The 25,745-nt window shown below is 43.0% G+C and overlaps 1 protein-coding gene across 1 annotated transcript; it reads right to left on the bottom strand.

Annotated features, from left to right (window-relative positions):
• Positions 1–35: 35 nt before the first annotated feature.
• LOC135396635 (thioredoxin-related transmembrane protein 1-like) lies at positions 36–25,083 on the bottom strand. The gene is made up of 9 exons (XM_064627709.1): positions 24,896–25,083; positions 24,499–24,614; positions 24,261–24,306; positions 22,708–22,836; positions 18,031–18,076; positions 12,821–12,922; positions 10,106–10,225; positions 5,592–5,648; positions 36–1,173 (listed from the first exon to the last, which is right to left on the bottom strand). The coding sequence occupies exons 1-9, from the start codon at positions 25,036–25,038 to the stop codon at positions 1,069–1,071; spliced, it is 864 nt and encodes a 287-aa protein (XP_064483779.1). The 5' UTR covers positions 25,039–25,083; the 3' UTR covers positions 36–1,068.
• Positions 25,084–25,745: the final 662 nt, after the last annotated feature.

Genomic DNA, 25,745 nt, shown 5'->3' with positions numbered 1-25,745 from the left:
CATTGGTGGAAAAGAACACACGAAGAAGCAAGGACTACAAAAGTACAAATCTCCCCTTTATTACAAAAACATTTCTATAAAATCTTCACACATGGTGCAACATTTGTACACCTGCCTTGTACAATATCTGGACAAGAGCTTAAAACTTTAAGTAAGGGATGCATCTGATAAAAGATCTTGTTCTTGCAGAATTTCGAAGACATAGCGGTCACAACGTCTGGACATAAGGCAAAGTCTTGGATGTTTATGTGATCGACTAGCACACTTTTGAAAAATGCCCCTTCAGTGCTATTGCTATTCAGTACAGTATCACAACATTACGTACCATAAAATGGTGTGTGCATGCAAGATGCTTTTTACACGTTGATAAAGACAATGAACTTTGGAATTTTGAAGGCTTTCTCTGCAAGTACAAGAGAGCTATAGGCAAAATGTTTTTACTAGTTAGTTAAACTATAGAATTACCTTGTACATTTATGGTACTAGCAGAAATAGGAGGAAAGAAAGGTGATGTTGTGTGACTCAGAGGCCAAGCACTTGCCAGTTCTTTTTTGTACATTGTCATTAAAGCACCAACTTTCAAGTTTATAAATTATTGTATATCATTAACAGCACACACATGTACCTTCAGTGAAACCGTACCATCAGGCACAGTGTCACAGCAGTTAGCTGAACCCCACTGAAGCAAACATGGACCCTCAAAAGTTGCCCACAGTGTGTCTAGATAACAACTGAACCAGCTTGCCTGCTTTCTTGCCGTTTTATCGGACAGTGCAACAGTTTCATTTATCTTCCATGTTTCTTAAAGTAGCAAATTATATACAATCATGGATTCATAAAGCATAACAAGTCCTTCACAACAATAAGGAAAAAGTCACAACTCCTAGTTAAAGGTGGGTGCAGAACAACAAAAAAGCTCCAAGTTGTGCAGGCAAGAGCTGTAAGATCACATAGAAGTTTCGAGCTATACAAATGCTTGGACAATGGCTTTAAACAGTGTGCACTTGTTGTCCTTTAAATTTCATGGACGAGGTAATCAGACAAAAAAGCTAAAGGCAAGGCAGCATACTAATCTGCTGAAGTTCCTTCTGGGGCTTGCACTTTGCGTCTCCGCACTTCGGCACTGTCGCCTCTTTCTTCAGTGTCTTTCTTCTCATCGTCTACTTCTTCCTCCTAGACAGATGAAACACAAAAATGATGGAGTGGAGCATTCCTGAATGAGATCAGGAAACAGAGACAAAAAGACTGTGCAAAAACAGAGATGACTTTCAGGTCCATGACCTTCATATCTCAAAACACAATGATTGAAGGCGGCTTAAATGTAAACAGAATTTTTAGAGCACCTGTGAGAAAGCAGTCAACAGCATAAATTCAAATCATAGTTACAGTAGACTCACGTTAATTCAACTCCAGAATTTCGAATTTTTGTTTGGCCTGCTATATTGTCAATGTAATGATAAACTCCTTAAGTCGAACGTCACTTTCACTTAATTAGAACTTTTCGCTCCCTGGTAAAGTATTTGTGCCTGCAGGAAGCGGCAAAACAAAGCCAGCGAAGTGCAAAGCAGCCGCGGGGGAAATACAGTCGCTGACCGATCTTGGACAGTCTTGGATAAAACTGCTGGCACCGTCAAACGCCCCATAGAACCAATGTATTTCCACATCCAATAATTTGGACCCTACTCATATCGCTTAAAACCTGCATGGTTTTTGCAACTTCCCATCTCCCGAACGCTTGATATCACGTACGGCATTAAAATGAAGGCCATTCCCGACATTATGGAAGCGGAACTTATTTTTGCGTGACTGAAGCTGAACAGAACACTCCACTTCAGGCTTGTTGCAAGAGCTCATCTTTCAATACGCATGTCTTCAACTGCGAGTACGTTTGAGTAACGGATGTACTGAATGTCATCCTCAACTTCAAGTGAGGATGTCGATGATACTGCAATAGGTACATTTACACAGTAGAGGAAACATTGAAAAATGCGCTTTATATGTGCAGATACATACATAAGGAACCATAATTTTATCATGCAGCATATATGTAGGCAAAACATTGCCAATTCAAAAACATTCAATAATTTTTAAAAAAGTCTGTAGTCCCCGGGGTTTTAATTAATGAGAGTCTATTATATTTGCATTCTCGATGTCTATTAAAATCCAGAAAGGTTTTGTTATTGCTGTAGTGCTTTTGATATGTCATGTGTGAATACTATTCTTCATGTAAATTGGAATGTGTATAACAGGTGCATCAGGTATTTGAGAACAAAATTATAATTTCCTGGTCCTGCTGGAACCTACACCGGGCCATGCCCTCTGTCCACCACCACCTGAAGATATTGTGTTGTGCCCTCTTTGACTCCTTGGGGTTGACAATGGTGAGATCCTGGACTTGCCTGATAAACTCAGCCACTGCGTGTTCAATGTCTCACCAAGGACAATGGTCAGCATAATGTTCAGCTCTTGACTACAGATGACACATTCCAGCCAAAGGTCAGGAACTGTCTTCTGACCCTGACAGGACATTGCCATACGCAAGAAGGTGGGGATCTCCAAATCACTCTGGTTGGCAGCCAAGGTGACAGCAGTGACAAGGACAATGGTGAAGTGAACTGGTGCAAAGTGACAAGGACAGCCTATCTTTTCCTATCCTGTGTCATACTCAAAGCTGCCATGTTTGAATAGGAACATTAGATATGACAAGCAGAGGCAGTGCAAGCTAAAGCTCAATAGAAATATGTTTACAGTTTAGGGCATTAAAGGCATCAGGTATTCGGGCACCGTGCACACTAAAGCTGCATTCTCAAATACCTGGCAGACCTGGCATTAAAATACTTCACAAAACAGGGAAGCTTACAAAGGCAGGCAATATGTCATGTACCTGAACCTGAGTAGCTACACCATATGCATATCTTCTATACATATGTTCTACCGTCCAGTATGCAAAATCAGCGGTTCTCAGAACTAATAAATAGTACTCAAGAAATTACCACACGCTAAATACTAAAACAACTACTCACATCAACATGTCATAAGTCAACAAGTAAAAGCAAGGGACATGCAAATATTTTAGCAGTCGTTACCTAAGTCCTTTCATTATAGCTTTTGATTTCGACACATTTTCTGTGGTTTAGTTAGAAATCTAGTTGGCATACTTTCTCAAATTAGTTAGCTATGCGAAACTTTTGCAATTCGCAATCCCTTGTTGGTTTTGTTTCTTCTCCATAAACCATACTTTAAACATGTGATATAGTGCGGTGCACGCAAGGCTCATTTGTGTAATTATAATGGATTTGAAACACAAGTAAACGTTCATTCTCACCATCATTATGAGTGTGTACTATTCATGGCATTAACTGTTGGTTACACAAATTTGATCAAACATTTAAAATTTTCAAATCGGCACAGTTCCCCTTGAAGTCAGCCCAGGACCCATACTAACCCCCCCTCTGTCCCCAACTCCTTCCTGCTATCCTCTCTCTATCTATCCAAATCTGTATGCCACTCATAGCCACAGTTGCTTCGCTGCACTAACACGAAATAAGAATTAAAATTAATTAATAAATTAAATATTAATCAATTAAAATTTTCAATATTTGCTCATGTCAAAGCTTCAATGATTGCTAGTGTGGACTTCAGGAAACCATGGAAACAAACAGTACTAAGCTTATCTCCAAAATTTACTCAGTTAAAAAAAAAAAAAAAACACAGTTTTGACACACAAGAGATGGTTCAAAGTCTGTATGTTTTTTCTTTGTAAGTACATAATAGTATCACGACTGAGGAAACATGTAGGTTGCGCCAATACAGTCAAACTCCTTTACAACGAAACTCAGGGGACAGCGAAAAAAATTCGCAGTAAAGGTATTTTCGTTAAAAAGGATGTCCATTATTGGACCTATAGGGCTCCAACGGGACTGTAAAAAAATTCGCTGTAGTGGTATTTTCGTTAAAAAGGTGTTCGCTATAAAGGAGTTTGACTGTAGACGAGTTCAGAAAATCCCAGTGCTCTTTGCGCACGCATTGCATCCTGGGCGCTTGCTGACCGGGGGGACGAAGAATAATCCTTCAGATTTCGCTTTCGCTGACCTTGACACGTCGTGGACAATGGACCGGTAGGGGAGAAATCGGAACAGTTTGGAGGCCACCCGTTTCTTTCGTATTAGTAAACTCCCACAGTTCAAAGCGATGCTAAGCACTCTGGGATTTTCTGAACTCGTCTATTGTGAGTGAGCAAGAAATATCACGCTTTTTAACGTGAATAGAGGAATGCTATTGCTAACTATATCGCACGTACGACAGCGGCTATGCCATACCAATTCACATTATGTGATTACCTTCACCAGTGCGTATAATGCCAATTTCAAAACTATTTGTTTACGAAGAGTGTATGCTAATGAACATGGCATGCATGCAATTATGACTTTTGATTAAAAATTGAGTATCAGGCACTAAAAGGACCGTAAGGTGAATAGTAAACTTGTAGAAAGTATGTATTTTTTTTAAAGCTTGTGACTTGGATGTTTCGGATATGTAATAGCTCTGCTATACATTGAGCCATTTTTTAGCAATCTAATTTCAAAAATTGCTGCGCCAAGCACCATCTCCTAGCACCTTCTCCTGCGAGCACAAGCAACTAGGCTAGACAGCTGCAATGTGCATTTCATGATTGAAGATGCAGGCTGGTTTATCCCGGAAAACTACAACGTAAACGAGGCATCCACAGAAATTGGCTGGGTGCGAGGCTTTGCGCACAGCAGCGATAGCAATGGGACCTTCACAGCTTTCACTTTCTGATCGCTCTACTCACGCTGAGGCAATGGGCACGTTAAGTAGGGGCTCTAACCAACGCGCTCGGTGTGCTCCGTCCTTCATACTCCGGTGCCTCAACTGAACAGTCTTTCAGAGCCACGAGTGCGATGGTGGCTCTGGTGAAGTTTCCAAGGCGCCTAATTGGTTTTGTGGCGTCCACTTCCTCCATACGTCACGGAGCCAGAGCAGCACTTACGCTGCTTTGACGTGCAAGCTGGAGCGCGAGCGTGCACCAAGAGTACCACGATCCGGAAAAGGAGTGATTCCGTTTACTAAAAAGGAGCACGCTCCCTGCGCATTCGAGCCACTACTTAACACACCCCATGGGTAGTGGCAGAGGAGCAGACAACGCAGAGAGAGAGAGAGAGAGAAAAGGACAACAGATGGCGTACATCGTGCAGATGTTCTTACAGGTTACAATAGTTCAAACCAAACTGTTCAAGAGCTGCTGTTATTCTTCAAAAGAGGTCTAGTAGTAACTAGTAACCTGTCTCAAATGCATTATATAGTACTTCAATATCAGGTGATACCTATTCACCAATCTGGGGCTGCCTCAAACTGTTTCTCGTAGCCGATGTCTGTGGACGCTGCAAATGCGACATTATCAATCGTTGAAATTCATTAAGATGAAAAATATGAAGAACTGCAGCGTAATGGCCTGTGTGTGCAATCGCAAAGCCAACGTTAAGGGAACAGCCTTAGTATGAGAGATGCCGATATTTCGAATGGAGAAATTAGGTAGCACTATGCAAGCGTTATGTTATTCGTCCACGTACCTTTGAGCTCTCGCCTTTCTCTTCAGAGTTCTCGTCCACGAGGTCTTCTTCTTCATCCTAAAAGAAAAATGCAGAATGTTATGGAACCAAGTCAAAATCCGAACACTGACATATTAATCAAACATATCTTCCTTCACGTGGACGATTTTTCGTGAATCTTCAAGTTGCCTGTTTCTAAACGCTTTCCTGGGTATTTGATTTCACAATTAACGAGGCAAATTTGCTTACAAAGTGCCTCAAAGTTATTTCTGCCAAAAGGGAGCTAAATCTTCGTTAAAAATTGTTCGGGAAAAATGCACGAACTGGTACACCACACATGTAGAAGGAATAATGAACGGCTTTTTTCTTTCCCGTGTCAAGGTGGACCTAATGGCGGCCACCATCAAGCCCCTCCACGCTACGTGTTTAAAAATTGTTCGGGACAAATGCACGAACTGGTACACCACACATGTAGAAGGAATAATGGACAGCTTTTTCTTTCCCGTGTCAAGGTGGACCTCAAGCCGGCCACCATCAAGCCCCTCCACACTACGTGGTTAATAAGAGCCTTTGAAGAACGTGAATATACGATTTTATCTGGGCATGTCCAAGCAGGGCTGGCTTTGGCTTACAGAGCACAAGATTCAGCACAAATAAAGATGTTTGTTCTAGCAGCCTATTCCAGAATCAGTGACACTTTATTTGTGAGTACTATGCATCAAGATAATATAGTTATCGCCGTGAAAATTAATACATCACAAATATAAGTATGCTTACTGTAGTTTATTGTAATTAGGCTGCCCTAATCTCAGTTGTTCACAATGCTTTTTTGTGATACGTTGTTACCTTTTCGACATACCTTACACTACAGACACTATTTCACGGTTTCAAGGACCTGGAGGACATCAACTCAAATGATACCCTTCCAAGCTACCCCAATTTTACCATATTGTTCGAAACGTTCAAGCCACTTCATACGGAAATTTTATCGTCCCAAGCATTCCACAAAGCTGGTATGTGCCTGTGAACTAGAAACATACATATGCGGAAAACACTGACCAACACTGCAACCAAATAAACTAACCCTTGAACACAGTACACTTCGCAAACATCTGAACACATGAGGGGAAGTAGAGCCAGCTAATTTTGGGGGGGGTGGGGGGGGGGGTGATAATGATGTTGGCGCATGTCATCAACCAACATTTTGACCTGGGTGTGTGCTCTTGCACTGAAGTAAAATTTTACAGCCTGTTGCAAAATTAGTATCTAGCAGACTTTTTATGTGACCTGGTCAATCTAAACTGGTCATGTCAAGAGTTCCTTTCTGACAAATATCTACTAGTTTGCAATTACATAGAGTATATATATCTGCTTCAGGTGCATTTTACCCTTCTATATCATGTAATTGTGCTTCTGATAGCACCTAATTTATTTCTGATCTCTCCAGCAAACTTTAGTAGGTGCTGAAAATACAACAGGCTGTAGATAGTGCAGATGTGGGGGGGGGGGGGGGGAGACACTAACAGAAGCAGAAGAAGAAACAATGCGAAAAAGAAACAACATGGCTTCAGATAAACACTTCACAAAACAGCATGGCTGCTTTCTGAAGACTTTTAATTTTGAAATAAGTCTTGAAAATTGTTGTGCTGCCATTGGCTACAGATATTTGCTGCTTGCGACACTGTTGTCTGGAATCGCCTGTCAGTAGTTCTGCAGCCCATATTTCTTTGGTTGCCCTCAGAAATGTTGCTTCAACATTGTATTTAAAGAAAGACCATATGCTGCACGTGTGTATTACTCAAAATAAATCATATTGCAACACCTGGAGATTTGAGATGGGATAAACCACAGGGTGCTGATTTCAGACAAGCGCGTCGCAAGCAGTACGTAAATCAATTATCAAAAACCTCCTTCAACCAAAAACCTTCCTTCAATGTGTTGTCTCCGGAGACATACGAGCGTCCTGACTCTAAAGTTCCTTCCCAATACTTGGGCATTTTTTTTAAATTCTGCGATATCGTCACTAAGCAACTGTGCCTATGAGCAGCATACGGATGTCGACAGATGGAGAGAGGACAGCGGACTTATGCTCTACCCCAGTACTGGCGGTAATGTGGTGAAATGGAATAATGTCTCACAATGAGGACCAAAGTCCTACGGTGTCCAAAACGTTCAAAACTGCCTGTAGAGCAGGGCGTTGGTGGGCTGGATTCGGCCATGGACTAAGCAATTTTGACATAGTGAGAGGGCGAGAGTCCAGGTGACAGAGAGAGACTGAAAGTGTGGTTCTCGAAGGTTGGTAGTGGGGGCAGTGAAGAAGGAAGTGTTCTAGATCTTCCGGATCCCCGCAGCATGGTCTATTTTGTTACATAAGTGTTCTATACCTGGACACATCTCCTTATTTCAAGGAAAAAAGATAAAATTTGAACCACACAGTATGATTGGGAGGATCTACGCCCATGGTGCATGGCACTAATGAGCTTTTTTTTTTCATATTTAGCTTGGTGCTTAGCATCCTGAAAAAGAGGACGAGGGGTATGTCACGATATCCCAGAGTTCGAAATCCCAGATCTCAAAATCCAATATACTAGAGCGGGGCGAATAGCAAAATTTCCATTGTGAATAGTCGAATAGTTCACGAATATTTCACTTACACTGCGAATCGAATTTGAATAATCAGAAAAGGCAAAATTTGAATAATTTCGAATACTTCATGGTGAAATATTTTGTGGTGTTGTGCTCATTAAATGATGTTCTGCTCCTAACGTGTGAGCCTTTTCACCCAGCGTAACTTATCGTGATGGAAGGGTCACTCTGTGTTATGTATAGTAGACTGCATTAGTGGGATGAACTGCATTGAGAGGTAGTCAACATGATTCATGCAGCCTGCTTTGTGTGCATCTACTCATTTCTATGTTTACAGAGTGAATTTCCTGTACTTTTTTAGAAACTGCACATATTTCCATATGTTACTGAACATAACTCTGGAAGTTGGAAGTACATTTATTGGAACCTGCAACGTCCCGGGTACAGTGTTGTCCACGAGGTCACAAAATTTGTAGACTTAGTGACAGAAAAGTGTGGACAGTGTAAAGCGGGGTTCCCCTAACACTCGAGTGTAATGGGGACAAGCCAACTTGCAGAATGGAGCCGCACACCAAAAGAACAATGGCGGTAACGTAATGTGGGTTTCATCAAAGTCTTAGACGTAATGAGGCGAAGCTGACTTGCAGAATGATGATACCGATACCTCGGTTCAGAACTATTCAAAAAATATTCGAATATTCGCACAGCTCCACAATATTAAAAAAAGAAAGTCGCAATCTCAAGGCCTGTAGTTGTGAGGTAATACTTTTACGCCATGTCCGTCCTCACAGCCCCGCCCTCTCCTTGTGGCACCTGTGCCATCATGAGCCAGTGATGGTTGGCATGAGCGAATAAGATTGGGAATGCTTGCCTCCAACTGCTTTAGTCGGCTACGAGACGCCCACGCGCTCTCCTGCCCTTCTGTTGCGAGCGCTCCGGGTCAGCACTAATCAAATATTCTGCCAAACACAATAAGTGTCAATTGTCTAGTTGGTGAACAAACTTGAAATTAAAGTGCGAGGAAGGCGGCTTCCCCGGCTGTCCGTAATGGTAGCAAGATTACGCTACTTGATTTCTAGAAAGTTGCTTTTGTGACACTATACGCCAATCGAGGGACACAGAGAATAATTATGCCAAATTTCGGAAGAGACAGAAAAATTTCGTTCTTGTGAAAGACATACATGACTTGCCGTGGTCCACTGGGAGGGGTGGTCGTCCCCCCCGCCCCCTATATCCCCTTAAATCCGCCCGACTTGCAGAGAGCTGACCCTCATTTATGTTAAGAGAAATAACAGTACATTGCAAAAAATACTTACAGAATGCTCAAGTTTAAGGGCAAACCATGACATGCGTATGCAATTTAGTGCCTGATTATACGCAATCTTTTGTTGTGAAATTTTTCCACTTAACGACCAGTGACCATTTTTGCGCTAATCTTTTCCTGTCAAAACTACCTAGCAAGAACTTACCATTATTTTAATTTTGTATGCAGAGAGGTTAACCAAAATTACCTTCTAGAGATCTTCCGATTTGAAAGGTGACATGTCAAGAATGTTCAGTGGCCTGCTACAGCCATATGAGAAATAAACAGGACAAGGACACCAACTGTAACGTTTGTGTAAGGCTGTTTACAGCTGTTGTTGCGGCTGTTTACACGGGCAGTGAAATTCTCCTCCATATATTTTTAGTTTTCGGCTGTGGCACTTAGTGCAACTAATAGCCAACCAAAGTGCTCATGAAAGATTAACACTCTAGCATAAGATGTGCTTTCAAGATCGTGTTCATCATAGCCCAAAGAAGACAGTTGTCATTTGTGAATTTCCACATAGAAGTACAGTCACTGCCACAGAGCACACATTTTACCGAAAGGCAACTTATATGGACATTCCATATCATGAATGATGCAGTGCACTTAGAAAAATTATACAGCTATCCTGTGGACAACTTACAGACTTTGTGCCACTTTCAGAATTGCGTGCGTCGCCCTTGGACAAGTCGTCACCCTTTGCTTGTGTAGGGAAAATTGGAGGCTTTGGTGGGAAAACAACGTCGATAATGAACACGATCAGCTGAAAAAGAAGATCCCAATTAATCTTGCCCATGTTGCAGTATTTATAGGCAGACTTAATAATTATAATGATTGTTAGTGCACGGGAAACAAATATTATTATCATTATAATTTTCACATGTAGACTAGGCAAGGAAATAAGGTGGCCTTCCATACCAAAAAGCATAAAACAATACAGAAGAAAGCAGGGGCTGAGTATTTGTCAAACTCAGGAATTTGTGATAATTGGCATGGATGACGACGGGCAGCAGGATTACTCCCCTAGCCCAACAAAGTTAATTGAGATGACACATGAATCCACCAATTTAATTACAAAATGTTCAGGCAAAGAAAATTTCCAAATCACGCCACTTGGGAAAACCAAGACTCACTAACGTACACATGTACAGACAAATATGCATCGTAATGCATCCTATGAGGATGCATTAAAAAAATGTCCTGATCATACTTGACATCATCTGTAACAAAGACCGTTTTTTTTTTCTTTGCACAGGTTTCTTGAAGTATGATATCCCTACATTCAAATGAAACTAAGGTCTAAAGTTCAAGGAGCATTTCCAGGTTAGCCTTAGTATGTTAATGGCACATATGAAGGATAGTACAGCTGAACAAACTATATTGTACATGCATCCTCTAAACTCCAAATTACCGTACATGGCCTTCTGTAGCACCAGGGACAGAAACCGAAACGAATATCGGTTCGGTTGCGGTTCAGCAAAGTTCGAGGTAACTCGTTACTGAAACTAAGTTCCTTTTTTTGGTAACTAACTTTTGGTAAGTTGTAACTTAACTCTGAACTTTTGCGCTGTGGTAACTTTCAGAGGAACTCGTTCCTTTTTCAGGTAACTTTGCCAAAGCAACTTAAGTTAAGTTCCAAGTTACTTTTCACTCACGTCCACATATTTTCTTGCTTTCTCTCCGGTTCCTTCATGGCATTTTTTGCCATAAAACGTGATATTCAATCACAGACAGTATTTTATTCAGGAAGTAAGAACCGCTGCCATTGAAATGAAGCTGAACCATTGTGCGTCCACAGGGAGTAAGATGCGAAGCGTTCGAATAGACCTCTACCAGAGAAACGTCATCATGACATTGGTAGACACACTGCCGAAACAAATGGGAAGGAGAGGGCTGGGTTCCACGAACTGGCACTTGTTCGCTGCCTCTCATTGAAAGAAAAGTAGGAGCGAGCTTTAAGGGACCATATCTTAATCCCCTAAGACCGTGGCTTTCGGGCGCTACTTTGTTCAGCTCCAGCTTCGAGCGTAGTTCAATTCCACCAAATTTTGGCGCTGTCGAACACTATGACGTCATTTGCTTACAAACAGGGAGAGGTCTATTGTTGGACATAAACGAAAACGATCTAAGCGTGTTGCACTCCTCCCTTTCATTTTTTCTTTTTCTTTTTTTCTGCCAATAAATCCCCCCTCCGCAGGCAACTCAAGGTCTAACTCAACTGCTCACGTGCGCTGCACCTGCGTAATGCTATTTTGTGTCCGAAGTAACTTGGAAGTAACTCGTTCTTTTTTTTAAGTAACTCAGTAACTGCGAGTTACATTTCAGGCTGAAGAACTTCGTTATTAACTTAGTTGCATCTTGCACACAGTAACTTAACTGGTAACGAGTTCTTTTTGACGGGTAACTTCTCAATCTATGCAGTTCAGTGTCGGAGCTCTGACAGCAGTTTCAGTTATGGGATTCGCCGTTTTAATAGTTGCAGTTACCAGTAGCCAAACAGTTGAACCAGTATTTTTTTCTGTTTTCCCTAGGGTGTATCTGCAGGCTGCGTGAATGCCGAAAATGAGCTACAAAGTGCAAACGCAGCTCAGAAGAAAAGTGTTCGCCAAACTCCTTGGCATTCCGAGCTATGCAGAGAGCATAGTCTCAAGACGTCAGCGCGAGCTTGCGAGGATTTGAGGAGAAGGAATGAGGGGAGCGCACTCTGAAAGGGTAGTGCAGTGTCATTTGTCAGGTCGAACAAAGAGTGAACTCTTTCTTCTTTATATCTCTATTATCTTGTGGACATTCATTTCGCTCGTGCTGCAACTAGCTACAAGGCCAGAAAAACTGTGTGCGTTCAGCGGTTAAGCAAACATATGTGGGGAGAAACAACGTGCAAAGCTTGCAATAATACAGTTCATTAAAAAGTTCGCAAAAGGGATGTACGCAATACATATAAATATGATGCGTATGTCATCCGATTATGGGTCCAAGCGCATAAGATCGTATGTTGTCTACACAACTTCTGAATGAAAAACACATGATGAAGAGATCTACTTTAACAGAAGCACGTACATCACCACTAGTCAGAGATGTAAAGCGATACAAATATCACATTCAAAGTTGTTTGCTTTCACACTTGAACCAATTCATATGAACCGGTAACCAAAATCAAATTTTTCGGTTCAGGTTACAGTTTCGGTTAATTGCCGATAGTGAATTGCAGTTACGTACGTTCCGGTTCCGGTTCTAGAAAAAAATTGGGTTCCAAGCGGTTCCGCTCCAGTTTCAGTCCCTGCGCAGCACCTCATGCAAGCCATTCGGCATATTACAATAAATAAATTACAACAGTGTTATAAGAATGTGTCATCCTTACCAAACCCAGTAGGGCTCCCAAGACAATGGTGGCCAGAGCAAACAAGATGTACGAGCCCCAGTAAGGGATGCCATAGTTATCCACGAGGGTGGTATGAAGGCCCTGGAAATATATTCCAACTGCACACAACTCCACCACATGTTCAAGGAACAGCACTGCCAATGCACGATTTTCAACAATGACCCGGAAAAACATGCCAGGTATCACTGTAATAAAAAAATGGTGTCACTATGGTTCATTGACATTCACAGCACCCATTTTTCTTATGTAATACAGGAGTTGCTCACTTTGAGACTGACCAAGTTCTCAAAATGGTTGTCCATTGCACTGTCACAGTGGGTCAGAGATAATAATTTCAACATTTGAGAGAAATGAGGGAATAAGAAAAAAAGACAAAAAAAAAAAAAGAAGACAAGAAACAGCTCTTCCAAGAACAACTTTCCAAGATGATTTTTAGTCATCAGGGTTACATAGCGCACTGGTTGAAGGTGAGTTTCACAATGGGCATCAGTTGGCCAGCCAAAATATTGCTCTCATATAACACAGACACACCATAGCATCTTTCGAGTCTGCACACTCGAAACAACACACTACTGCTCACAAAGGCCATTTTCGTAGGCCAGGATTGTAAATAAATGTCGCGATTAGACTTTGTCTAGAAGCTTTTGACGAATAAGGGGTAAGCGATAGCTATTGCGTGATGCAGAATATTGCCAAGCTGCAGATTGGGACTCTGGTGTAGCTGCCACCATCATGCCTTAAGTTCTACAACTCCATCCTCAAGTATGTTTCACCTGTTTCTTTGCTTCTACGAGTGCAGCTAAATCACACATACGATGTAGCCATTGGTTCTACAACACCTGTGGGGACAGCTACAAATGGTCTCCAACGTACAAATATGTAGGCACACGTAATTGGCCACCTTTCAGGACTGTTACGTGTCCTGTAACACCTGAGTTGGTGAAGCTATAATTTATTTTCAGGATTTGGTAACATGTAATTTGATGCTACTAGGTATGTTACTGTGGTTTAGGTCTAGGTAGCTTGTAGGTAGAGTAGAATCTCGATGATACGATCACGGATGATACGAATTTCGGGATGATACAAATTCTTTTCCGGTCCCGGCCAGAATGCCTATTTTTCCCATGTATTAGAGTTCGGATGATACGAACGCGTTATCTTGCCTTTACGGATGATACTGTCACGAAGCGAAATGGGTCGTCGAGTCGTCGAATAAACAGCGAACGGTTTATTAGACTGCTTGGTAGCAAAACACAAGAGTGATAGCTCTCTGAACACAAGTGAGTCCAAAGAATGAATGCTCCAGCTTGGAGAGCACAAGCATTTAAGCGTCGCGCCGAAAAGTCTAGAAACAGCACGTGCGTTTGCCAGAGAGCAAGCGACGTGTCTGGAAGCTTCTTGCTTCTTGTTCAGCATGCGCCGGGATGAGATGTACCGTGCTTGCCCTGGAAGTTTCGCAATGATGATTTGTGGCAATAAGAATGAGCCGAAGATGCGACAGAGGTCGTTCCCCCGTGACGCGAGAGCGCGAGAGTCATGCTGCCGCGTCTTTCGAAAAGGGAGGGCGATCCTCACCACGAACTCCCTTATATCGTGTAGCACAATGCAAGCAATGACTTTCCTTTCGGTGGTGGTGGTGGAGCGATAGACCTGTTTCGAAATACTGCCACCTAGCGGCCGTGGGCAGCGGCGGCCGCCATGTTGCGGGAGACGGAGCGCATCAGACACACGCACGCACCTACGGGCGGCAAGAACGGTGTACGCAATTTAATGCTCGCCGCATGATATACGTGCTTGTTTTTTTTTTAATTTTCTTTTTCGGCATATCAGTGCAAATTCTTCTTCCTCGTGGCTGGATGGGTGACCGATCTATCTAAGTTGCCAAAATTTTCGGAAGAAAGCATGGCGTGGTTTCGCTAATTGTCACAGCGAAATTTCACAAGTTGCAACTTTTACATTGAGCAGTTTGTACACAAGGGGAGTGAAGATAGTATTTGGCTCACAGCCTGTGTGTTCACATTTCGGAGAATTCAGATTTTGACAGGAGCATATTTGGGACACTTTACACTATGAACAGTGAGTTAATTCGTTCGTTTTTCTTTACAAACAAACAAAGAAACATTATTATATACAGGCAAGGTATGTACTTCATCAAGGCATCGTGCTATGAAGGTAAGAAAAAGGATGAAAAAGGATATGACCCCTACGTGTCGCTGATCAATTTGGCTCAGATGCACTGTTCATGATGGCGTGCGTGCCTTTGGTCTGCTGTGGCATAGTTGCTTCACAGAAGCTCATCTTTACTACAGGGCAGCAACTACTTTTTGTAGTTTAACTACTAGTGTAACTACATCATAGCACCAATGGTTAAAACTACTTTGTAACTACTGCCAACGCTGTTTAACTACATTTTAACTACCTCGGCGTCTTGTGCGCGTTGCTATACATGGTGTCCGCTGTCCAGCCTAAAGTACACCGACCGTATAAACAGGACGATGTGCTCTACATGAGGCAGAACTGCTGGAGTATTCGATGCCCTGTGTTTTCATAGCTTTTTTTTCCCGCTTAATTATTCAGGCATTTATATTGATTCATATGATTAAGTTTTTTTTAACTATTACGTTGATTGTGTTTTACGTATGATTACGTTTTCAAGCTTTTTTAGTGACGACCGGAGGTGTAAATTAGAAATCTGTAGAGCGTGCCGACCAAGTGCAACCCTTCCCGCGAGTACGGCTCACGTAGACATTTGCCCGAGATAAAAGACTATCCACCTTTTCTCCAGTTAACCGTGCTGTCGGTTTCTTATACCGGCATGTGACGCACACAGCAGAAAATTTAGTTTTGCCCATCCAAAACAACCTTGAGGAGAGCTCCGAAGCAGGTTGGAGAAGAAGTCATAAAATGCGAAGTAGTTGTAGCCCGAAGTAACCTAACTGCTAGTTAACTGCAGAAAAATGTAGTTTAACTACTAGTTATAATTACATTCCCAGAGATAGCTTCTAAGAACTTTTTAACTACTATGCAGTAGTTTCACTAGTTGTTTAACTACATGTAGTTAACTACTTCCCATCACTGTCCACAACCCTGAACCCCCAACACTGGGGTTTTTAACTTTTTTATGGTGTTCTACCAACACGCCCAAGTTTTATCGCTGATTCACTAAACAGAAATCACGAGAACAACAACCAAGTTCTCTGGCAAATGGCAGTTTCAAGGACACGTGGGTCGATTTTGTTGTGTAGCCTAAGCTGACACATTTTGATTTTCAAACACTGTCGCCTATATTTTCTAATTGTCAAGTACAAAACAAATAAACACTTGAAAAGAAAACATAATTAATTTACACACATTTCAACGAGGAGAAAAGGAAAGATAAATTCACAACAGCTCATAGGTTGATTTAGTCTGCAGTCTGCTGCTGCGTCGGCTTCTCCCGCAACATGGCTGGCGCAGCTCAGTTCGACGAAAGCGCAACAGGTGGCGCTCATTTTTGAAAAGGGTCTATTGAACGGCCCGGAACCTTATCTCTGCTTTGACCTTTTTACCCCCCTCGCAACAATAAACCGCGAAGCTGTGTGACATCGCTCTGGCGGAAAACAGCGACCAGAACACGTGGAGGGAACATATCAGGACAACTTGTGGCTACATTACGCATCACCATTCCGAAAGTCGGCTTCACCTAATGCCTGCTTGCTTTAGGAGAAGCTCGCTTTAGATCACTGTCGCTCAGATATACTCACTCACCCCCTGCAGCCTACCAACACTTGCAAGAACAGTACTTTTAAAATCATTTATGAGGGCCTATGACACAGCAATTTGTGTGGTCAAACAATAGGAAAGTTCACAGACATGAAATTTTAAGAATTAGTGCTTCCAGTCTCCCATCATAAATGCCCCACATTGACAATCTCAAATTTAATAGCCACCATGCTACTTGCTTGTGCATGATTTTCTGCATAAAAATACTGAAAAAAATGCAATATATCTCCCAGGTTTCCCTGCCTGACCTGAAGCCACCCTGCCAGTAAGGTTTCCAGAGCTCGAATGATCGCATTAGTATCAAGAAGGTAACACAAACTGTGCAGGTACAAAAAACCCGGATGGAATGGTGCTCTTGGAGAAACTGGCTTACTAAATGTTTGCGTTAACTGCAAAGCCCACACCCTACAGGTCATCAAACAGGTTATAAAACTGCAAAATTAATTATCTCCAATGTTAGGGGAAAAAATTATACCACTAGGGAGATAATGGTTCCCTTCCTACAGAGCCGTGTAAAAAAAGGGAGTCTGGCCATTTGGGACTCTCCTATACCTGTACCTCCACCCACTTTTTGAGCTCTCTGGCTAATCACTATTAATCCGAGGCTATCCAAGCTATGTTTCACCTGTATTCACTGGATGCCGCCATTTTCGGGAAACTGGATTGGATGGGATTGAAATGGATATCCCTAGCCACCTACTAAAACAATGGGTTTTGCAGACACTTTCATCACCGTCACCTGTATGGAGAGAGGCATGCCGAGAAGACGCTGAACGGCAGAAATGCTCGGTAGCAGCCGCTTTTTGGTAACGAGACGGCTGCCGGTCTGACCCTTTAGTTATGAATCATAAGTAGATGGAATAAACAAGGGGCAAAGACGTGCCTCTGAACAAAATTCAGTAATACAACGTGAAGTTTTATGCATAAGTTGCGTTCTTCTTACAATTTTCTTGGGATCACTGTTTTTACTAGGCCTAACGACGACAAAACGTTCTTTTCACATAAAAATCGACACTGAAGCGTGACTTAAAGGTAATTTTCGAGAAAGTTACAAAAGAACATATGCTTGCAGAACAAAATTGAACTAATTTACAAAAAAAAAAAAAAAAAGTCACAAAATTCTCGTGTCACTGTTCCAAGCAACACCGCCATTTTTAGGAAATTTTGGTGTCATGTCGGCCCCCATAGAAAACAACAACCAATAAATTGGGCTCAAGTTTGATTGACAGGTCGAGTCCCTTTTTTAGGCTCCTCCTAATGGCCAGACTCCCGTTTTTAAACACCGCTCTGCCTCCCTACTTCTAGTATAGGACACACCTCCACCAGCTCTGCAGCATAGACAACAACAAGTGAAAATTGCCATTTGTCAATGCTGGTACCTGTGACAATGCCATGTTCTGACGATGCTGAAGAGAAAATCTACTCACCCGAACAGCCATAGAGAGCTTGAAAAACTGGGCAACCAGAGACATTCTGGAAGACACAAAAAGCAAACAGACACCTTTTATTAGTAATGAATGAGGAAAAGCATTTGTTGACATCCAAGTCGAGATCAGCTTTATGTGTGTTTAAAAAATAAAACAAAATGGAACAAAACCAAATAACTCAAAGTGGTCTGGCTGTTTGGCATTAAAGGAACAATGTGCACTCAAACACAAGCTAGGAAGCCACCGTCACATTTTTTATATGTAGTACTGCCCTCAACCACCGTGGCAGAAATACCAAAATAAAGTTCTTGTTGTTGTAACCACCGTGGCAACCACTGTACAGTGGAGAAGCTGGAGGAAAAAGAAGTGTGGGCGATACACCCGAATGGATTGGAGTTAGGCAGATTGTCATTACTAAGCTTCTCGAAAATTGTGAGGGTTTGTAGAACAACATTCTGTATATGTATTACAATCAAGTGCAGCCACTTTCTGAAAGGGGGCTGTGGTGGATACGACGACGAGTTATTTTTTAAAATTCCGTGTTAGCGCATTTATTTTTAGTGTATACATGAAAAGTAATCAATAGCATTCCCTAGATATGGATGTTTGTTAGGTTGTAAATTAGGCGAACTTGTGAGACAGTTTAGCCACCAGAGAGTTCACCGGAGAATGAATGGGTGACAGGTAAAGATGACGATGACCCTTCCTCAAAACCTCGCATCACATAGGGTGTTTTCACATGACGTCAACGGAATCAGTCACTTTTTCTGTGCAGCTGCCGAGATTATCTAGCATTTGCTCAAAAACGAAGCCTAGTTATGGTGTTTTGAAATCCAGTAGTGTCCGTACCCTTCTTTTATACCGAAGATACTTCGTCATTGTCGTTCCCACATTTTCTTTTATGAAAACTATGGTTGTCGCATTGGAAAATAGCGCAGTTTGTCATCTTTCGATGCCGCTAGCACGAAAAGTGACCTCCAGTGGGACGAGCTTACGAGCATGCCACGTCACTGCCACGTCACACTGTGACGTAGATGAAAACTCACTATACCATGCTGATGTAGGGCACAGAAAAATAAGCTGGTCTTTCTTTTCTCCTAATATATTATCACTGGGTGATTCCATCTCAATTCAGGCAGGGTGGTCCATCACCGATTTCCCTTGAAAAGATATATGTTGTACCACGACACGCATACACACAGGAGCAATAGATATTTTGGCTCTATGTTTTGTGGTCCGCCCGAAAAAAAATCCCAAAGAAATTGACTCGGCGACGGAGCTTTCTGACGGAACGACTTTGACATTTTATTCCTCGCCATCGGACGGTCCCAAACTATAGATTTTGCAGTTTGCTCGCAAAAGCCCGTCCACAAATCGGCAACATGTTCTGTGTATGATGTCACGGCCAGTTCGCCTCGGAGGCGGGCTGTGGCAGCTGCCGTTCACGCCCGCGGTAAATACAGTAGAACCCCTTTATAGTGAAGTCGTCTGGACCATGAAACATCTTCACTATATCAAGGTCTTCACTATATCAGTAGTTCACTTTTTTCTGGCATGTATGACCCACAGAATGCCTGTAAGCGGCAGATATTGGTTGTAATGGAATACACACACTTTATTTACTTGAAAACATATGATAGCAAGTACATTTGGAACTGGTGCTATCTGAAGTGGTGCACTAAGGTGGTGCAGCAACACATGGGGATGTTCATTGCGCGAGCTTGACCAAACCACTTGAACAGCGCCATATCCTCGCCGTATCGCCATATGTCCTCGTAAGGGGATGCCCTCATTCTTTGTCTCTTTGCACTGCACCCACCTGCAACAGCGTCTTCGACAGTTGCTCGCTTCTTGACTATGCCGGACCCTGTCGCTTCTGAAACTCCAAACTTCTTCGCAATATCCTTGCGCTTTAGTGTTCCAGTGTCCACGTCGTGAAGCAGCTGCTGTCTTTCGATGACAGTGAGCCCCTTTCTCTTAGACATGCATTGCATTGCCACACTTACGAAGCTCAAAATGCACCGCAATGCACGGTGCTTTTGACAACGCCAAACAAAACAAAATGGCGAGCCTGGCTGGTTGGTCATGACTCATGACCACGCCTTTCATCCTACGTCATTGGTCACGCCCAACTTCCGGAACATGGCGGCACCACATGAGTTCCGTTTTCGACCGCGATGGCGGAACGAGTCATTTTTTCGGGGAAATCTCGAAGTTTCGGCCGACTTTTCTTCACTACATCCGGTTCTCGCCCAGAAAAGTCTTCACTATAAACGGATTGCAAATACATGGGCGTCTATGGGCATTCAATCGGGACCGAGATTTCCCTTCACTACATCCGTTTCTTCACTACATGCGAGTTCACTATAGCGAGGTTCTACTGTATAGAATATCTTCGCTATTTGAACCATTTTCAACTTCATATTTCACAGAGTGAATGCTTTAGTTCAGGGGAACAAATTAAAAATGATCATGGGCTTGTCAAATATCCTTTCATGGTCCCTTTAACGTAGCTCGAAACTCTTTCTCCTCTGTCAAACTGTCCATCAGGGGTCAGCATGCAAAATATTTTCACTGTGCAGCGCACTGTCACTGCACAATTAAATTTAGAAAAAAAAAAGCAACAGGAGAAAGCAACCACGGACTGATGGACGAAACGATTTTCGTGTGACATTGAAAAGTCCCCATGGCTTTCTTCTCAGCTCAAGCGCTGCTTATACCCGCTTGAGCCATGCCGGTAGTGATGCAAAACTATCGATAAATCGACTATCGATAGTGTCGAAAAACTATCAATCGTTCACTGTCCATAGCACTATCGATACTGTTGAAAAACAAACGACAGTCTCACGATAATTGGCTATCCATAGTACTGTTCTTTAGTTTTTCTTTAACATCGATAGCTAGTTTTGGTTCTCACTATCTATGCTTTCGTTCCTGTGTTCATTTTCGCACTGGCACGGTGACAACGAAAACAGATTCATGTGCGACACAAGTTCTTTCCGCTTAGCTGTAATGTATGAATGAGGCAATACAAGTAACGAAATAAGATGATCATCATAAAATCACACACACCAGTGATGGAAGTGCCTTGAAGCATTCTGGCGCAGCCATTGGCACGGGAAAAATCGAGTTTTGGCGCAGCTCCTGATTCACCGTTTGAGGGCCCGATGCGTGCATGGTTACTAATTTATGATGTGCAATGGCGTTTTCCATGTTGATTTCGGTATCATTGTGTCTTGGGCAATTTTCCACTCAATTTAGAGGCGCGAGATCGGGGAGCCATGAGCCTGACCTGCTTCCGAGGAGTCAGTGCACAGCAGGCGTGAACTTGCGTGTCCACATACGGAATGTGTTTCGTTGTCTAAGAGCCTAGCGATCCTCAAAGGTAGCAAATTAGAATGACTGCCAAATAGGTCTAAACGATATTTTTAGAAACACGCCGAGCTACCCATAGGAACCGAAAAGCGGTCTTAGCGTGAAGATCATCTCATGCCTCTCAGCGTGGATTGCGATGAACATAAAAGCAAAATGCAAGCTAGTTGGTGTATACTTGATGTTGGCAACATATCCCTGAGCTTGGGGAAAACACAAACGATAACACAAAACGAACAGCACAGGTGTTGAAACGTCAACGTGACGGTGCACATGTGCAACCCGAGACTGTTTGGCTAGGGCTAGACTAGGGCTAGCTGGCATCGGCTTTGGCTGATTAGCAGGCTAGTAAGTCACTGCGATAGCTCCCTCTCATGTTCAAATTTCGTCAACCACTGGTTCACCTCGTTTACTTTGGGTTTCGTTTTCTCGTGACGTGCGCGACCGCCGTGGACCGCGATGTAGTTGCCTGCTCCACGCTTTGGCGCAAATGCAGCAAAAACACCCTCTACGGCGCAGGATGGCACAGCACTTCCACCACTGCACACATTCATGAGACTGCAATGCCAGTCAATCCAGTGCAGAGAGTACCACGTGACCTTGTGCGGTTGGCTTGAGCGGCATGAGAAGCTCAAGATCAGCATCGGAGGGAAAGCTGCCCGGGGTTGAACGTATTACAAAACTTGTAAGAGTGAGGAATATTCTTTGTCTATTTTTATCTGTTCCACGATAGTTTTCAGATAGTTGACTATCGATAGCACTAGACTATCGCAGTCATGTTCCTAGTGAATCCTAGGTGTCCTATCATGCACAGGAGTGAATGCCTAAGGCGGCAAAAAAGGAGGGCAACACCAAAAGTCATAGGGAAATGGTAAATTAATAGCAAAAATGGCAGTTTATGGATCCATGTCTGTCAGTACACACATCTAGTGCTAGGGAAGTGCCACGTTCGTGGCTACAGTGTGCAAGCCTTCCAGTTTACTGTGTGCTACTGCCAAAGATTATCCGCACTGAGAATGGGTAACTGTCACTGCATGAACGACAATCGAAACCTCTGATACAGAGAATCTTGCGGGTACAGATCAGATTATTATAACTACGTCCGAGTAGAAATCATGACATCCTGAAGGTACAGAGCATGCAATTTGCACAGGCTTTTCACCCACAAACACTGAAATAATGAATCTGCATGTACCACAATTTTTCCAGACTGAGCTTTAAATGGCGTGTTCCATGGATTTCTTGCAGAACACCTACTTATCAGGGGTGGGTGGAACAGGAATAGCCATGGTCGACAGCACTTACTGGATAGATTGTGGACTTTTCCATGCAGAAACTGGCTCCACACCTTGCCATTTCTTTTCTTCAACAAAGCTGATGAAGGATTCTTTATCTCTTGATCCTCGATACTGGCGGAAGACTCCATCCTTCACACTGGAATAAGAGATATTGAGTGCATGCTACTGGATTGCCACTTTTGTAAAATAATAAGTTTCAGACAATATGTGTGACATGTTCATGACAGAACATGTACTAATAAAAGTATACGTTTAGACATTTTGCCTAGCAAGTGCAGGTTAACTTTCAAGTTCTGCAAGGGTTCAAAATGTTGTGGCTCTACATAATGTTGTGGCAATACAAATGGCCCTGTTTGGCTTGTGACAAACTTCCTATTTTTCTAACTAAATAATAGCCAAAAGAACCACTAGATCCCAGTCTTGTGCCAGATTTGTAAATAAAAGTAAATGAATGTACTGGACCCCCTTTCCCCCATGCTCAAGGAAAGCATTTAACTTGTAAATAAGTGAAACTGCACATAGACAGTGAACCCTCGTTGATATAACCCCCGTTAATCAGACATGCTCGCTTTATGACAGTTTTTCTTGGGAACCGCTTCGCCACCACGTAAATCCACCTCATTAGTATGACAATTTGCTTCTTCGACAATGACTGAGATTTGCGTCACGAGTAGGGTCAAATCACATGTATTATCCTCTTGTTATTATAACCGCAGCACTTAACCCTGAGACTGGCTGCAAGGAGACGCTAGCATGTATCTCTGGGAGATGGTAACATGTGTAAAAGTAGGCCGACAAGGTTTGGGATGACTCCTGATGTTGTTGACCTCGGGATCGCGTATAGCACTTTTCATACAGCCAAAGCGCTGAAGTGCTTAAAAAGGCAGTGACCACAGGACCAGGTCACACAGTGCTGCTGACGCAGACAGTGCTATCCGAGAGTGACATATTGGGTTTGCCCACAGGTCGCCCAATAACGCTGCGGATGGGATGCCCTGTGGTGAACTGAGTGGGCCCCCACACGTCACTGCGAGGGAGGCAAGCGAAGCACTCAAGGTTGCACTGTTATTCTTTGAGCAATAGAAGGGCACTTATAACGAATGCACAACTGATGGTGCTATTGTCCATTTAGAAAACATGATTAACTGATAATGGCTCTAAGTAGACATTGGTAAGAGCCTTCTTCAGAAAATAAATCAACATAACCATGGAAGCTCTTGCTCTGCGCAACGGTCAGTCTGGAGGGTGCGTTTCTCATTAGTATGATAATTCACTTTATGACCAAAATCCACAGGAACGACGGTGGCCATAGTAACGGGGGTTCACTGCACTGGGTAGAAACTCAGACGCACTATTTGCACCAATCCGTTTCCTCTCACTCACTCTTTTTTCCTTTCTTTTTTTTTTGCTGCTTGCAAGATACAACTCACAACATGTTTGTGTTTATATGTATGGATCTGTCAGAATAGAATGTGTTTGTACACCAGTAGATGTCAGCTCTTTTCATCTATGCCACTCATATCAAAATGCAAGGATTGATTAGAAGGAGATGGAGCTTACTGGTAAATGGTTGGCAATGCAGTTACCATGAACCGACCACTGAGACCTGAAAATCACATGCAGGGATTTGGAAGTGAACATGGAGAATTATGTATACTAGGATAACGTAGCTGCACACATTCAGAGTACTAAGGTACAGCACTGGGATCACAAACACTGTAAGGTAGTGTTAAGGGTGGGGCTCTAGAACTGTGCAACCAAAAATTACAATCCTTCGAAAAATTATGTATCTACTTGCCAGGATTGATAGTGACGTCTACATGTGCAATCTTGACACCCAAATCATTGCTCCATTGAGAAAAGTCTTTCCAAATGGGCCCCAGAGCTTTACACGCTGGACACCAAGGCGCAAAGCTGGGAAAAAATAAAAGCAGCGATGAGTTGCACAACACTTCGTACGTCTTTGGGTGGATGTCACTGAACTTCTCGATGTAACGGTATACTCGACAGGACATTGAGCAGGAATTTCTACAAGACATAAGCTTACATTAGGGCAAATATTGCTGACACGGGCAATACTGGTTACAGATAGCACACGACTTTTGGACGCAGGAAATAGCTTCCGATAAACCGGTCTACGTTAACGAAATGCCATAGTACGAAATTGAAATGCGTGGGTTGGTTGCGTTACTTACAATTCTACCATCCATTCCCCTTCTAATAGCTGGTGCCAGCTGTCTTCATCAAGTTCGACAAGTTGCCCTTGTCTGCTGGCAGAAAGACTTGCAAGCGACAGTAATAAGAGTATTCGCATCAACGCGAGCAAGGAGATCGCCATTTTGCGACCGCAAGCCGCAAGTTCGGAATGACTGGCGTTCCGGCAGGGGGCGACAGTTGCCGTGCTCCACTCTGCACTGCATGTGTAGCCGGTAGCCGGCATGCCTGGCTATGCAACAGTTCACTTGCACAAGAGAAAGGTGGCACTAGTTACGACCACGACCTACTAGATTATAACCACAAGGCTGGGGCTGGATCGCGCATAGGAGAGGGCGGAGAGGGGCTTGTGGGAGAGAGGTGCGGCAACCGGCCGCCATGTTGGAGGGCCCACTGGCGCCGGCTGCTCCCATAGGAAACAATGGGAAGCGATTTGATTTGGAGTATTTATTGCGCTTTAGACGCTCCTCATTGCTGATTAGCACGCATCTTTCTTAGGAATCAGTGTGCTGATGTATTCCAAACGTGCTTCAGCCGTGTTCCTCTAGTTTTTAGTGGTAATTTCATTCTTTTTCTTCTCCGCTGCATGTATTCCGAATAGGGGGTCGAAACCACTGATCTCTATAGTATAGGCTGGATCGCGCATAGGGTGCTTCACAGCGTGGTCATCGGCCGCCATATTGGTGGGCCCATCGCATCCTGTCGTCTGCATTTAGTTCAAGCGGTGCTGCCCGTATTTTTTAAAATTTCCTTTAAATTAAAGGGCATGTCATGCCAGTTTGTGGCAGCTTTGAGCACACTTCACGCGGACAGAGAAAGAGGGATAATTTT

The sequence above is a fragment of the Ornithodoros turicata genome, chromosome 6, assembly GCF_037126465.1.
Source record: "Ornithodoros turicata isolate Travis chromosome 6, ASM3712646v1, whole genome shotgun sequence".
Lineage (NCBI taxonomy): Eukaryota > Metazoa > Arthropoda > Arachnida > Ixodida > Argasidae > Ornithodoros > Ornithodoros turicata.
Note: the sequence above shows the minus strand (reverse complement) of the source record. Positions and strands in the feature narration are given on the sequence as shown.